A 12,468-nucleotide genomic window follows, 5' to 3' on the forward strand; every position below is an offset into this window, starting at 1 on the left:
CCTGGTGTGAGGTGGTGAACTGCTGAGAGTGATATGTGACAGGTGTGTGAGCTGAGTGAGTGGAGATGTGAGTGAGTGAGTGAGTGAGTGAGTGAGTGAAAAGAGTAGGTGGTGACCAGGTGGTGAACATGCAGGAGGAGATTGGTCCCATGCAGGCTGGTGTTAAATCAATGCCATCAGCACTTCTCAACACCAGCACCAGAGGGCTTCACTGAGTCTGCACTCCCAGGCTGGGAGTCCCAGCAACATGCATTACACATTTTTGTTCTCAATCATCTTTGGTGTTCAAAGGGAAAGGTCAAAAGTCAACCATGCCCCTCTAGTTTGGCCTTGGTATGTAGATCTATCTGCTAACCTTTTGAGTTGATAGCACCGCTCCAAAGGGGACCCTTTTTGAGTGGTGCTAACCGCTCCAATGTGTGACTTTGTGTGTATGTCTTCCATACACCCCCCAGCGGCCCAGCCCCCCCCAACGTCATGCGTGTCAACTGTCAATACATCATCATAAATCATCATCTTAATAAAAGGCACCGCTCACTTCACACAAGTGTGATTTTTTTATAGCAATAACAAGCAATTTTATGGACAAACCACTCATGAATCCTTATTGATATTCAGTGTGTGTATATATTTTTCATTGGCCAGAGCACATAGAAATAATGATAATAACAAACTAGAAAATACTGTTCCGGAATTAACAGTGTGGACTCGAGTAGCGATGTATGATGATCATTCTGCATGTATGTCTGTCAGGTGGAAGAAAAAGTTAAAATATGGAGATGAGGTGGTGAGGTGAGGTAAGGCCCGACAGCTACGCGGTAACACTTCTAGCAGGACGACAACTGGAGTGTGTCATTATCATAACATTGTCACCCACTCTAATCAAGAAGTCATTAGCCTTGCTGAGATTACTATTAGAACCAAAGAGAATGGATTCAGTTTTACCCAGGTGTAGAGATAGTTTGTTATCAGCGAGCCAGGTGCAGATTCTACCGAGCTCAGAGCTGAGGGCCTTTTCAACCTGCAGCTTGTTCCTGTCCGAGACCAGCAGTGCGGAGTCATCTGCGAACAGGAACAAGTTGCAGTCACACGCTGATGTCATGTCGTTAACATATATTAGGAACAGTAAAGGCCCTGGTATGCTACCTTGTGGAACACCACAGCTCACTGGGAGGGGGGGGGGACAGTGTTCCGTTCACCTCCACCATCTGTTCTCTCTCCTCCAGGTAGGATTGCAGACCTCTCGTGGCTTATTGCTTAAATTTACCGACTCATTCACCACAACCACAAGTCACCTTACGCAATTCCCCATAGCATTCTAAATATACTATTATACTTCCAGAAAGTAGTGATGAGCATGATGACTGACAAAAATCAGTCAGACTTGCCCGCATGATTCAATTTACAATTTACAATTTAGGCATTTAGCAGACGCTCTTAATCCAGAGCGATTTACATTAAGCAAGAACACTATACATATAAACTATACATATATACTATACTATGCTACTATGAAGTGCTATGACTACATACAATGCGATTATTGTGCTGTCTACATGCCATGCTATAAGTCTGTTTCAAATGCTATCTAAGTCTAAAAAGTGCTATCTAAGGGGGTAGGATAAGTGCTATGGGCCATGATGGAGTCTGAAAAGGTGGGTTTTCAGACTACGGCGGAAGATTGGGAGTGATGCTGCAGTTCTGATGCAACAGGAAGTGCATTCCAGTTTTGGGGACAGAAGGGAGAAGAGTTTGGGACGTGTGGAGCGTTGTCCCGGCGTTTTTAGTGAGGGTACTTCCAGCTTTCCTGCGTTGGCTGATCCGAGGGCGCGGGAGGGTTTGTAGGGTTCAATCATGCTTGCAAGATATGGGGGAGCCATACCTTTGGTTGCTTCTAATGCCAGCATCAGAGTTTTGTATTCTGTGCGGGCAGCGACCGGGAGCCAGTGCAGCTGTGCAGGGAGTGGAGCAGGGGGGGAGACATGTGATAATTTTGGCTGGTTCAAGATCAAGCGAGCTGCGGCATTTTGGATCAGTTGGAGAGGCTTAAGTGCACATGCCGGTAGGCCAGTAAGGAGGGAGTTACAATAGTCAAGTTTTGACAAGACTGTTGTCTGGATTAGGAGCTGGGCTGATTCCTGGGTGAGGAACGGTCTAATTCGTCATATGTTATATATAGAGTGTGAACCTACAGGATCGAGTGACAGCTGTGATGTGAGTTTTGAACGAGAGCTGACTGTCCAGGACAACACCAAGGTTCCTGCTGTTGGGACAGACGTTACCAGGGCGTTGTCTACTGAAATAGTTAGCTCCCGCATAGGGCAGGACTTAGCTGGGAAGAAGAGAAGCTCAGTCTTGTCTGGGTTCAGCTTGAGGTGGTTGGAGGACATCCACTGTGAGATGTCAGCCAGGCATGCAGTGATGCGCTATTCCACCTGAGTGGCAGAGGGGGGGGAAATTCTACACCCGTCTCTAGGCAACAGCCCGATCTTGGTAACGCCCCGGCTGCCCCGTCTGCCTCTGATTGGTCAGAGCTCGTTGTTGCCGCCAATGTCAACGATGGTGGCGCCCTGTGATTCTTTAGACTTAGATAGCATTTGAAACAGACTTATAGCATGTCATGTAGACAGCACAATAACAGTACAGCATAGTATAATATATATATAGCTTATATGTAGTGTCATTATATATAGATATGTTCTAGTTACGTTCTTAGCTTACGCATGTTTCTTGATAAATGCTGTTTATATATGTGATGTATTCCCATGCTTTTTGTTCCTGCTTAATGTAAGTCGCTCTGGATTAAGAGCGTCTGCTAAATGCCTAAATTGTAAATTGTAAATTGATTGCTGCCAGCAGCGCTACTTTCTAAAAACACGCTTTGAGAGTGTAAAATTAAACCAAATGGACCTTTACGGGACAGAGAATGACTGACGTCGTAGTATTCCAAAGGTGAACACAGACTTTTATTCGCCTGTAAATAGGAGTATGAATCGGCCCAAAGCCAAACTGTTCAGACACACTCCCAGGATGCAGAACATCCATACTATGCTTTGATATTACTCCTACACATTGGGCTCTATCTTGCGCCACCCTTATCCCTAAACTTATTTGCCATTTTTTACTATTTTGAAAATAAATAATTTTAAAATAGTTCAACTAGCCGATCTACATCTACATGTTGTGAGCTTGTAGATCAGCTATTTGAACTATTTTAAAAGGTTTTTTTTAAATAGTAAAGAAAATGGCAAATAAGTTTAGGGATAAGAGTTAAGGGGTGGCACAAGATATAGCCCTTTATGTCCATACATCATGTCCATACATCATGCAAATAGTTATTAATAGTAGGAGAATTAATGATCTATATGATTTTTGTCAGTCATGCACATCCCTACTTTTTGGAAGTATATTTAGAATTTCTCTATTCATGCTCAGGGGACTTGCGTAATGGGTGGTTGACTGGTTGTGCAAGCGTCAGTAAACAACAGTATGAAACAGAAGGGGACATTATGCAGAGTCACTTTCTCAACAGCACACAAGGGTCCAACACCACAGCCTGGTAATGTGTGATTGACTAACCATGGATTCATTGTTATTGTGTTATTGTGTCAGAATGTCATTATCCCATTTTGTGAGTTGTAGGCCCTACTTGGGCTTTGGGTTTAAAAACATTATTTAACCACGTGTAGGTTACTTTGTTGCTATAGAGTTTACATTTCATTTTAACACTGGTAAATTGAAATTCAAATAAATGCATTAAATACAAGACACATGTTTATGCTGAGTTCATATTATTCGTTTTCTCAGACAATTAGGCATACATAAACATGAAGAGCCTGATTGTTCATTATGGGCTGATGTTGACTTTTCTCTTGAGCCTCTCAGAGCAGACTGACCAGGTAAATAAACATTCACTTAATGTTTGCTGTCAGTGATATTTTTTTTGTTTAGAAAAAAACCTATATTCTGATAGTAGACTAGTCATTACTATAGTGTTTTCTCAATAACAGTGGGTCTTCCTGTCTCTCTAGCTGTATGGTAAAAAGAAAATAGACTTTAATTTCTGTTTCATCACTAATTTAACTTGTTTATCCTGTGTCTTCAACAAGGTCCCCCTCACCCCATGATTGATTGGATAAAATTCATATCCTGACCTGAACATATTTTTCTGTTTAATAAATAGCTGGAGAAACAGGGAGATCCCAGCTGTTAATGAACACTATAGCAACCATTTCTGTGGGAATATAGAGCTATACTCTTATTTAAGAAGATAATATATAACATGCCACCTTGATGATAATACTACCGTAATAGTATCTAATAACTTGCTTTACATTTGTATTCTACCAGAATGAACTTCTGGGAACTCCGATTAAACGGAACCCTGTTGCTCAAGGTACTTGATATACCATTATCATTCTTTCTTTTCAAAATCTTTATTCATTTGAAAGATCTTACTAGGCTGGCATGTTATGCTCCATCTGTGTGTGATTGATTGATTGAAGTATTTATTAACAGTTGGCCGAATTACGTATTTCTTAACAGTTTGCAGAATTACTGTGTGTGTGTGTGTGTGTGTGTGTGTGTGTGTGTGTGTGTGTGTGTGTGTGTGTGTGTGTGTGTGTGTGTGTGTGTGTGTGTGTGTGTGTGTGTGTGTGTGTGTGTGTGTGTGTGTGTGTGTGTGTGTGTGTGTGTGTGTGTGTGTGTGTGTGTGTGTGTGTGTGTGTGTGTGTGTGTGTGTGTGTGTGTGTGTGTGTGTGTGTGTGTGTGTGTGTGTGTGTGTGTGTGTGTGTGTGTAACCCCAGGAACAGACTGCTCACAGATAAAGACAATCCAACCAAATGCGACCAGTGGCGTTTATGTTATTCAGCCCCCTGGAGCAGATACATCCTTCAAGGTATCAAAATAGAATTAGCCAAATGAGACCTTTGGTCTCATTTGGATATAGGGTGATCAGAATTACCCCTTTGCGTGGGACAGTCCAACATTTGCAAGACCTTTTCAGGCGTCCCACAAATTGAAACCCTGTCCCACATTGTGACTGGCATGTTCAAATGCGCTATAGTTGGTCCCCTAATAGTTGGCTTTCTGTTGTAAAGCTCTTTACCTGCAAGATGTGTTTTAAGCCTGTTAAAATAACATGGGAAATATCCTCTAGGGCTAGGCTACAGTACCAAGTTGGCCATACCACCCATTTTAAAACAATGTGAGATGCCAGAGGGGTTTAATATCAAAATAATAGGCAATATTAGGCTATCAAGGCATTTAATAGCAACTTAAGTAGGCCTATTAGGTTGCTAACCCCCATCACGTCCCATCTCGTCCCCCCGTCCCACATGTCCCACACAAGCAATAGTTCTGTCCCTCAAATGAACAGTTTGGATCTGGTCACCCCATTTGGATACCAAACACAACATTCTGCAGGTAACCCGCAGTGAGTAACATATAGACTTACTGGCTGTGGTGCATTAGTGGACAAAGATGGATTTTTACCTCTTCTAAGTTCTTCATCCTATGCTTGTAATGTAATTGTTCCCATAAGTCCTATTATAGAAGGCCAATACATACTTTAAGTACAACCACCAGGCAACCAGCATCAATATAACATGGCCACGGAGACATGTTTTCAGAAGTGATTTATAAGATGACACTGACTTTGCTAGTCTTAGCTCTGTCTTCCGATCCTCCAGATCCTATAGGTGCCCATGAGCTGCATATCTAAATCTAAATTCAAATTAATATATATATATATATATAATTAAACTTGGCTATTTAAGCTACAAGCTATCCTTAAAAACCTGTGGTTGTTATTCTTCAATATAACTTAAATACATAAAATTGATGTTGGAGAGAGGGAGTTCGTTTAAATGTTCATATGTCAGAATTCTTTGATATACGTAAAAAGTACATCAAATAACAAAGCAAGAAAAAAGCCACCTATCATATTGGGTGAAAAGCGACAGAAGTATGATGATGTATTTGAAGACAATAAGATTTAAAAACTTTTGTCCAATTTTACATTCTATTAACAGATTTTTTGCGGTGGTTTCTACATAATGTTGCTATTGTGATATTTTTTTCATTTTGTTTGTAAATGTTTGAAACTGGTGTTTGAAACTGGTGTTCCTCATACAGGTATACTGCGAGATGCGGCCAGATGGGGGCTGGGCGGTGTTTCAGAGGCGTTCTGGGGGAGCAGTTTCCTTTGAGAGGAAGTGGGAAGCTTATAAAGATGGCTTTGGAAACCTGACAGGTACGTAATGAAGTGCTCTTTTTTGACCTGCTACATTTGTATCTACTTGCTGTTTATGTGACAAGTTATTATCACAATTGGACTGAAATAAAATTGTTCTGGGGTGGGGGAGTCTGGGGAAAGTTGGCAAAGTTCTAGGCAGCTTTCCTCTAAAAGTCACATTCAAAAGGCATGCCATTTCACCCTCTTAATACTGAAATTGCATGGGTCACGAGAGAAAAAAAGATGGTAGGCCTATGTCTTGAAATCATGCAGGGCACATTCAGTGACTCAAATCCTGTTGTTTTAATTGAGTGAGTAAAGTAAAATAATACATGACATTTTTTAAATCTACGCATATTTCTGCAAATGAATTATAAAAAATCACACCCGTGTGAACTGAGTGGTGTAAGGTATTATATAGCCTGATCAGCTGTGTTCTGATGTCTGACGTAATGAAATCAGCATCAACCAATCAGCATCAACCATGCTATTTTTTTTTGCACAGACAGACAGACAGACAGACAGACAGACTCAAAAATCACACTTGTGTGTAGTGAGTGGTGCCTTTTATCATGATTATGATGTATATGATGATGAGAACGTCATCATACATCAGCCAATCAAATCACCACATTTCATGCTTAAACGGACACAAAATGCGGCTGCACCGCTCAAAAATGTGGAACAAACATCACAGAGTTTTTCCTGTATTTAATTCAGTCTGACCAGAATCCAGAAGCAGGGATGAAACATATCCCCAACAGAGGGGGCATGGAGCACATTATCATTAAAGGGGTGCTTTCCATTGTTTTGTGTGGCTCATTTGCAATTGCTTAGTGTATTGTTCACCCTGTATATTAGGGTACTGCAATCCACAAGCTCACAACGCCTGCATAGACCCTATAGACAGCATTTCCACTGTTATCCACAAGTTATCAATATGTTTGTGTGACCACATGACGCCACAGACTACATGTTTCACTGAAAATTCTAATGAATAATCCAAGCAGGTATTAATGGAGTTCCAAATGAAATTCAGTCCATTTCCAAGTAAAACACAGGATGATGGTGTGTAGCCTACGGTCAGGTTTTTCTCCCTTTCTTCTCTTTCACATTGTGCAAAAGACTTGTTTCAAGCTAGACTGTGATGAAGTTCTGTTAAATATTGATCCTATTTAACTACCCAGCAAGCACGGTCAGGATCTGCTACGAATTAGTGACATCTTGATTGGGGCCAGATGATCAAGTCAAACCAAGACTTGTCACATCTGGCCCACAATATCACCTGATTTCAACCAACATAAATTCTTCCCACTAAGACGGACATCCTGGATGAATCAGAGATAGTCCAATCGAGGCCAGATCAACTTAAGTCATGTCATAACTTAACTAGTCAGATCTGGCCCAGAATAAGCTATATTATTTCAACTGGTGAAGACGTCCTGGAATTGACATAAAGATCATCCCCGTATGGGGTTGGCAGTGATCTGGCCAAGTCCTGAATGTCACCGGAGGGCATCATCATGACGTAATTTGGCTTGCTGGACATGAATCCTAATTCACATGCCCAGTCTTCCTAGTAGTGTCCAGTTATCCAAAGTGCCCACTCGTCCAGGTGCCCACATTTCCTTAGTGCCCAGAACGTTTTGGTGCCCATCTTTCTTGTTACCCTCCACACAAATCCATTTCCATTTCTTACGTCATCTTTCCCAGACGACCACTGGCTAGGTCTCAGTAAGGTATTCTCGCTGACCAAGAGCAAACAGTGGACGTTGAGAGTGGACCTGTGGGACCATGAAGACGGCATAGCTTTTGCAGAGTACAGCGACTTTAGACTGGGCAACGAGACGGAGAACTTCAAGCTAAACGTTGGACAATACAGAGGAAATGCAGGTAGAAATGGATTTCCTTGTACATTCCCACCTCAGTTCTCTTTTCGTCCTCCTTCATGTTTCTCTGAAAATGCAGACTTGTACAGGTGCATTCTTAACCACATTAATCAAGTTATTTATTCATTGCACAAAGAATAGCGGAAATTGACGAACTACAAATTCACAGATTGTTAGGTTATACTGTAGATTGGTGTAGATAAGTTTGTGAGGCTGATGAAATACAAGTTAATTATAACTAGGCTACATTATATTGGCAACATAGTGAATACAATCCCTAGTCTTATGTCCATTGGAACAATGTCTGAACTACAGTAAAGATGTTGGAACATCAAGTGTCTCACCTCCAACCACTGTGCTTTATATTAAAGCTTTAAGACCTCACAGTCCACAAACCATCATGTTACACAAATTCTTTCAAACAGACAAAGCATTCCTTGTGGTTTATGTTCTACTTTATATCTTTGTCTGTACAACTTTATTTTGTTCTCTCTGTCTATTCAAAGGCGATGCTATCCGGGGTCATTACCCTGGAGTCGACCAAAATGGCTTTGGGTTCAGCACTATTGACCGCGACAACGATGGCTGCAACCCTTATTGCGTCTTCGGTGACATTGCTGAGCATGACTGCAGCTCAGAGAACGGTGGAGGTTGGTGGTTCGGCCACCGCTGTGGTTCCGCCGATCTGAACGGCGACTGGCACCCCCCCCCCCATCACATTGGGTTGGCAAACGCCATCTACTGGCTCACCTGGAAAGGACCCGCTGAGTACTCTGCCCGTGCGACCCGCATGATGATCAAGCAGGGCCAAATTAGCCATTGGGTCGGTGAGGCCGGGGCACAGGGGCCCTTGGCTTGATGATCAAGCAGGGCCAAATTAGCCATTGGGCCGGGCACAGGGGCCCTTGGCTCTCAGGGGCGCTTCAGGGAAACTGGGCCGCACAATACTGGGTTTGAGGTCCTGACAAGGCTGTTGATAAATTGTTAAATTGGTCATTTTGGTCAAAAAGATGATAAAGAAATCACACTCGTGTGAAGTGAAGGGCGTTCTTATCATCATACATCACATTCTGTGCTCAGCCAATCAAATCATTTCCGTGGGACACACAAACACAGACACACAAAGCTGGGAATATAGGAGGGCCCTCAAAAATGAAAACAGACGAATATTCTGCACGCACGCACGCTATGGAGGCCCCAAGAAATTATCAGCCCAGGGGCTCTCAGGGGGGTTAATCAGTCGCTGTGATCAAGTCTGTCTGAGGCTTCGTACACACATATCAGACGAACATGCTCAAACAAACACGGACAGCACAGAACATGTTGGTCTGATATGTGTGTACGAAGCCTCAGAAGAAGCATGCCAGGAAGAAGTTTCAAGTGTCCACCATTTGTTGCATTGTGTTTTGAAGACATTCAGAATATACTGTAAGCTCTGTAGATCTTATTCAATTAATCTCTTCAAATCAGAATGGCAGCACCCCCCTTATTTTCAACCTCCCATTTCTTTATCTTTTATAGTTATCCCATCTTTGTTTTTACAAGGTAGTGTCTGCCTGCCTTTATAGCCAAATGTCAAATAATTGACAGAATTCCTAATAACTTTTGTGGTCCTGCAAATATGTAACCTTCTATGCCCTGGTGTGAGGTGGTGAACTGCTGAGAGTGATATGTGACAGGTGTGTGAGCTGAGTGAGTGGAGGAGTGACTTCTGGGACTCCCAGGCTGGGAGTCCCAGCAAAATGCATTACACATTTTTGTTCTCAATCATCTTTGGTGTTCAAAGGGCAAGGTCAAAAGTCAACCATGCCCCTCTAGTTTGGCCTTGGTATTTAGATCTATCTGCTAACCTTTTGAGTTGATAGCACCGCTCCAAAGGGGGCCCTTTTTGAGTGGTGGTAACCGCTCCAATGTGTGGCTTTGTGTGTATGTCTTCCATACACCCCCCAGCGGCCCAGCCCCCCCCCCCAACGTCATGTGTGTCAACTGTCAATACATCATCATAAATCATCATCTTAATAAAAGGCACCACTCACTTCACACAAGTGTGACTTTTTTTTATAGCAATAATACAAGCACTCATGAATCCTTATTGATATTCAGTGTGTGTATATATTTTGTATTGGTCAGAGCACATAGAAATGATAAACTAGAAAATACTGTTCCGGAATTAACAGTGTGGACTCGAGTAGCGATGTATGATGATCATTCTGCATGTATGTCTGTCAGGTGGAAGAAAAAAAGTTAAAATATGGAGATGAGGTGGTGAGGTGAGGTAAGGCCCGACAGCTACGCGGTAACACTTCTAGCAGGACGACAACTGGAGTGTGTCATTATCATGACATTGTCACCCACTCTAATCAAGAAGTCATTAGCCTTGCTGAGATTACTATTAGAACCAAAGAGAATGGATTCAGTTTTTCCCAGTTGTAGAGATAGTTTGTTATCAGCGAGCCAGGTGCCGATTCTACCGAGCTCAGAGCTGAGGGCCTTTTCAACCTGCAGCTTGTTCCTGTCCGAGACCAGCAGTGCTGAGTCATCTGCGAACAGGAACAAGTTGCAGTCACAAGCTGATGTCATGTCGTTAACATATATTAGGAACAGTAAAGGCCCTAGTATGCTACATTGTGGAACGCCACAGCTCACTGGGAGGGGGGGGGGGGGGGGGGGGCAGTGTTCCGTTCACCTCCACCATCTGTTCTCTCTCCTCCAGGTAGGATTGCAGACCTCTCGTGGCTTATTGCTTAAGTTTACCGACTCATTCACCACAACCACAAGTCACCTTACGCAATTCCCCATAGCATTCTAAATATACTATTATACTTCCAGAAAGTAGTGATGTGCATGATGACTGACAAAAATCTGTCAGACTTGCCCGCATGATTCAATTTACAATTTAGGCATTTAGCAGACGCTCTTAATCCAGAGCGACTTACATTAAGCAAGAACAAAAAGGCATGGGAATACATCACATATATAAAATGCATTTATCATGAAACATGCGTAAGCTAAGAACGTAACTAGATGGAGTCTGAAAAGGTGGGTTTTCAGACTACGGCGGAAGATTGGGAGTGATGCTGCAGTTCTGATTGCAACGGGAAGTGCATTCCACAGTTTTGGGACCAGAAGGGAGAAGAGTTTGGGACGTGTGGAGCGTTGTCCCGGCGTTTTTAGTGAGGGTACTTCCAGCTTTCCTGCGTTGGCTGATCTGAGTGCGCGGGAGGGTTTGTAGGGTTCAATCATGCTTGCAAGATATGGGGGAGCCATACCTTTGGTTGCTTTGAATGCCAGCATCAGAGTTTTGTATTCTGTGCGGGCAGCGACCGGGAGCCAGTGCAGGGAGCGGAGCAGGGGGGAGACATGTGATAATTTTGGCTGGTTGAAGATCAAGCGAGCTGCGGCATTTTGGATCAGTTGGAGAGGCTTAAGTGCACATGCCGGTAGGCCAGTAAGGAGGGAGTTACAATAGTCAAGTTTTGACAAGACTGTTGTCTGGATTAGGAGCTGGGCTGATTCCTGGGTGAGGAACGGTCTAATTCGTCGTATGTTATATATAGAGTGTGAACCTACAGGATCGAGTGACAGCTGTGATGTGAGTTTTGAACGAGAGCCGACTGTCCAGGACAACACCAAGGTTCCTGGCTGTTGGGACAGACGTTACCAGGGCGTTGTCTACGGAAATAGTTAGCTCCCGCATAGGGCAGGACTTAGCTGGGAAGAAGAGAAGCTCAGTCTTGTCTGGGTTCAGCTTGAGGTGGTTGGAGGACATCCACTGTGAGATGTCAGCCAGGCATGCAGTGATGCGCTATTCCACCTGAGTGGCAGAGGGGGGGGGGGGGGAAATTCTACGCCCTTCTCTAGGCAACAGCCCGATCTTGGTAACGCCCCGGCTGCCTCTGATTGGTCAGAGCTCGTTGTTGCCGCCAATGTCAACGATGGTGGCGCCCTGTGATTGCTGCCGGCAGCGCTACTTTCTAAAAACACGCTTTGAGAGTGTAAAATTAAACCAAATGGACCTTTACGGGACAGAGAATGACTGACGTCGTAGTATTCCAAAGGTGAACGCAGCTTGGCACGCACAACAGATGATGCTCCAGAATGCAGCCTATTGGCTGAACAGACTTTTATTTGCCTGTAAATAGGAGTATGAATCGGCCCAAAGCCAAACTGTTCAGACACACTCCCAGGATGCAGAACATCCATACTATGCTTTGATATTACTCCTACACATTGGGCTCTATCTTGCGCCACCCTTATCCCTAAACTTATTTGCCATTTTTTACTATTTTGAAAATAAATAATTTTAAAATAGTTAAACTAGACGATCTACATCTACATGTTGTG

General features: G+C 43.2%; 2 protein-coding genes across 2 annotated transcripts in view; one reads left to right on the forward strand and one right to left on the reverse strand.

Annotated features, from left to right (window-relative positions):
- Positions 1-12,468, reverse strand: part of LOC306934279 (heterogeneous nuclear ribonucleoprotein A0-like) — a gene marked incomplete at both ends in the record, with an annotated part of 306,611 nt that overhangs the window by 118,778 nt on the left and 175,365 nt on the right. The gene's annotated exons all lie outside the window — the stretch shown is intronic.
- LOC306933638 (fibrinogen-like protein 1) lies at positions 3,448-8,983 on the forward strand (the record flags this gene model as incomplete). Its single annotated transcript, XM_079515954.1, has 7 exons — positions 3,448-3,559; positions 3,808-3,899; positions 4,351-4,396; positions 4,806-4,897; positions 6,136-6,253; positions 7,949-8,128; positions 8,631-8,983. Exons 2-7 carry the CDS (start codon positions 3,828-3,830, stop codon positions 8,981-8,983), a joined length of 861 nt encoding a protein of 286 aa, XP_079372080.1. The 5' UTR covers positions 3,448-3,559; positions 3,808-3,827.

This window comes from Electrona antarctica (assembly GCF_951216825.1).
Source record: "Electrona antarctica genome assembly, chromosome: 12".
Taxonomy (NCBI): domain Eukaryota; kingdom Metazoa; phylum Chordata; class Actinopteri; order Myctophiformes; family Myctophidae; genus Electrona; species Electrona antarctica.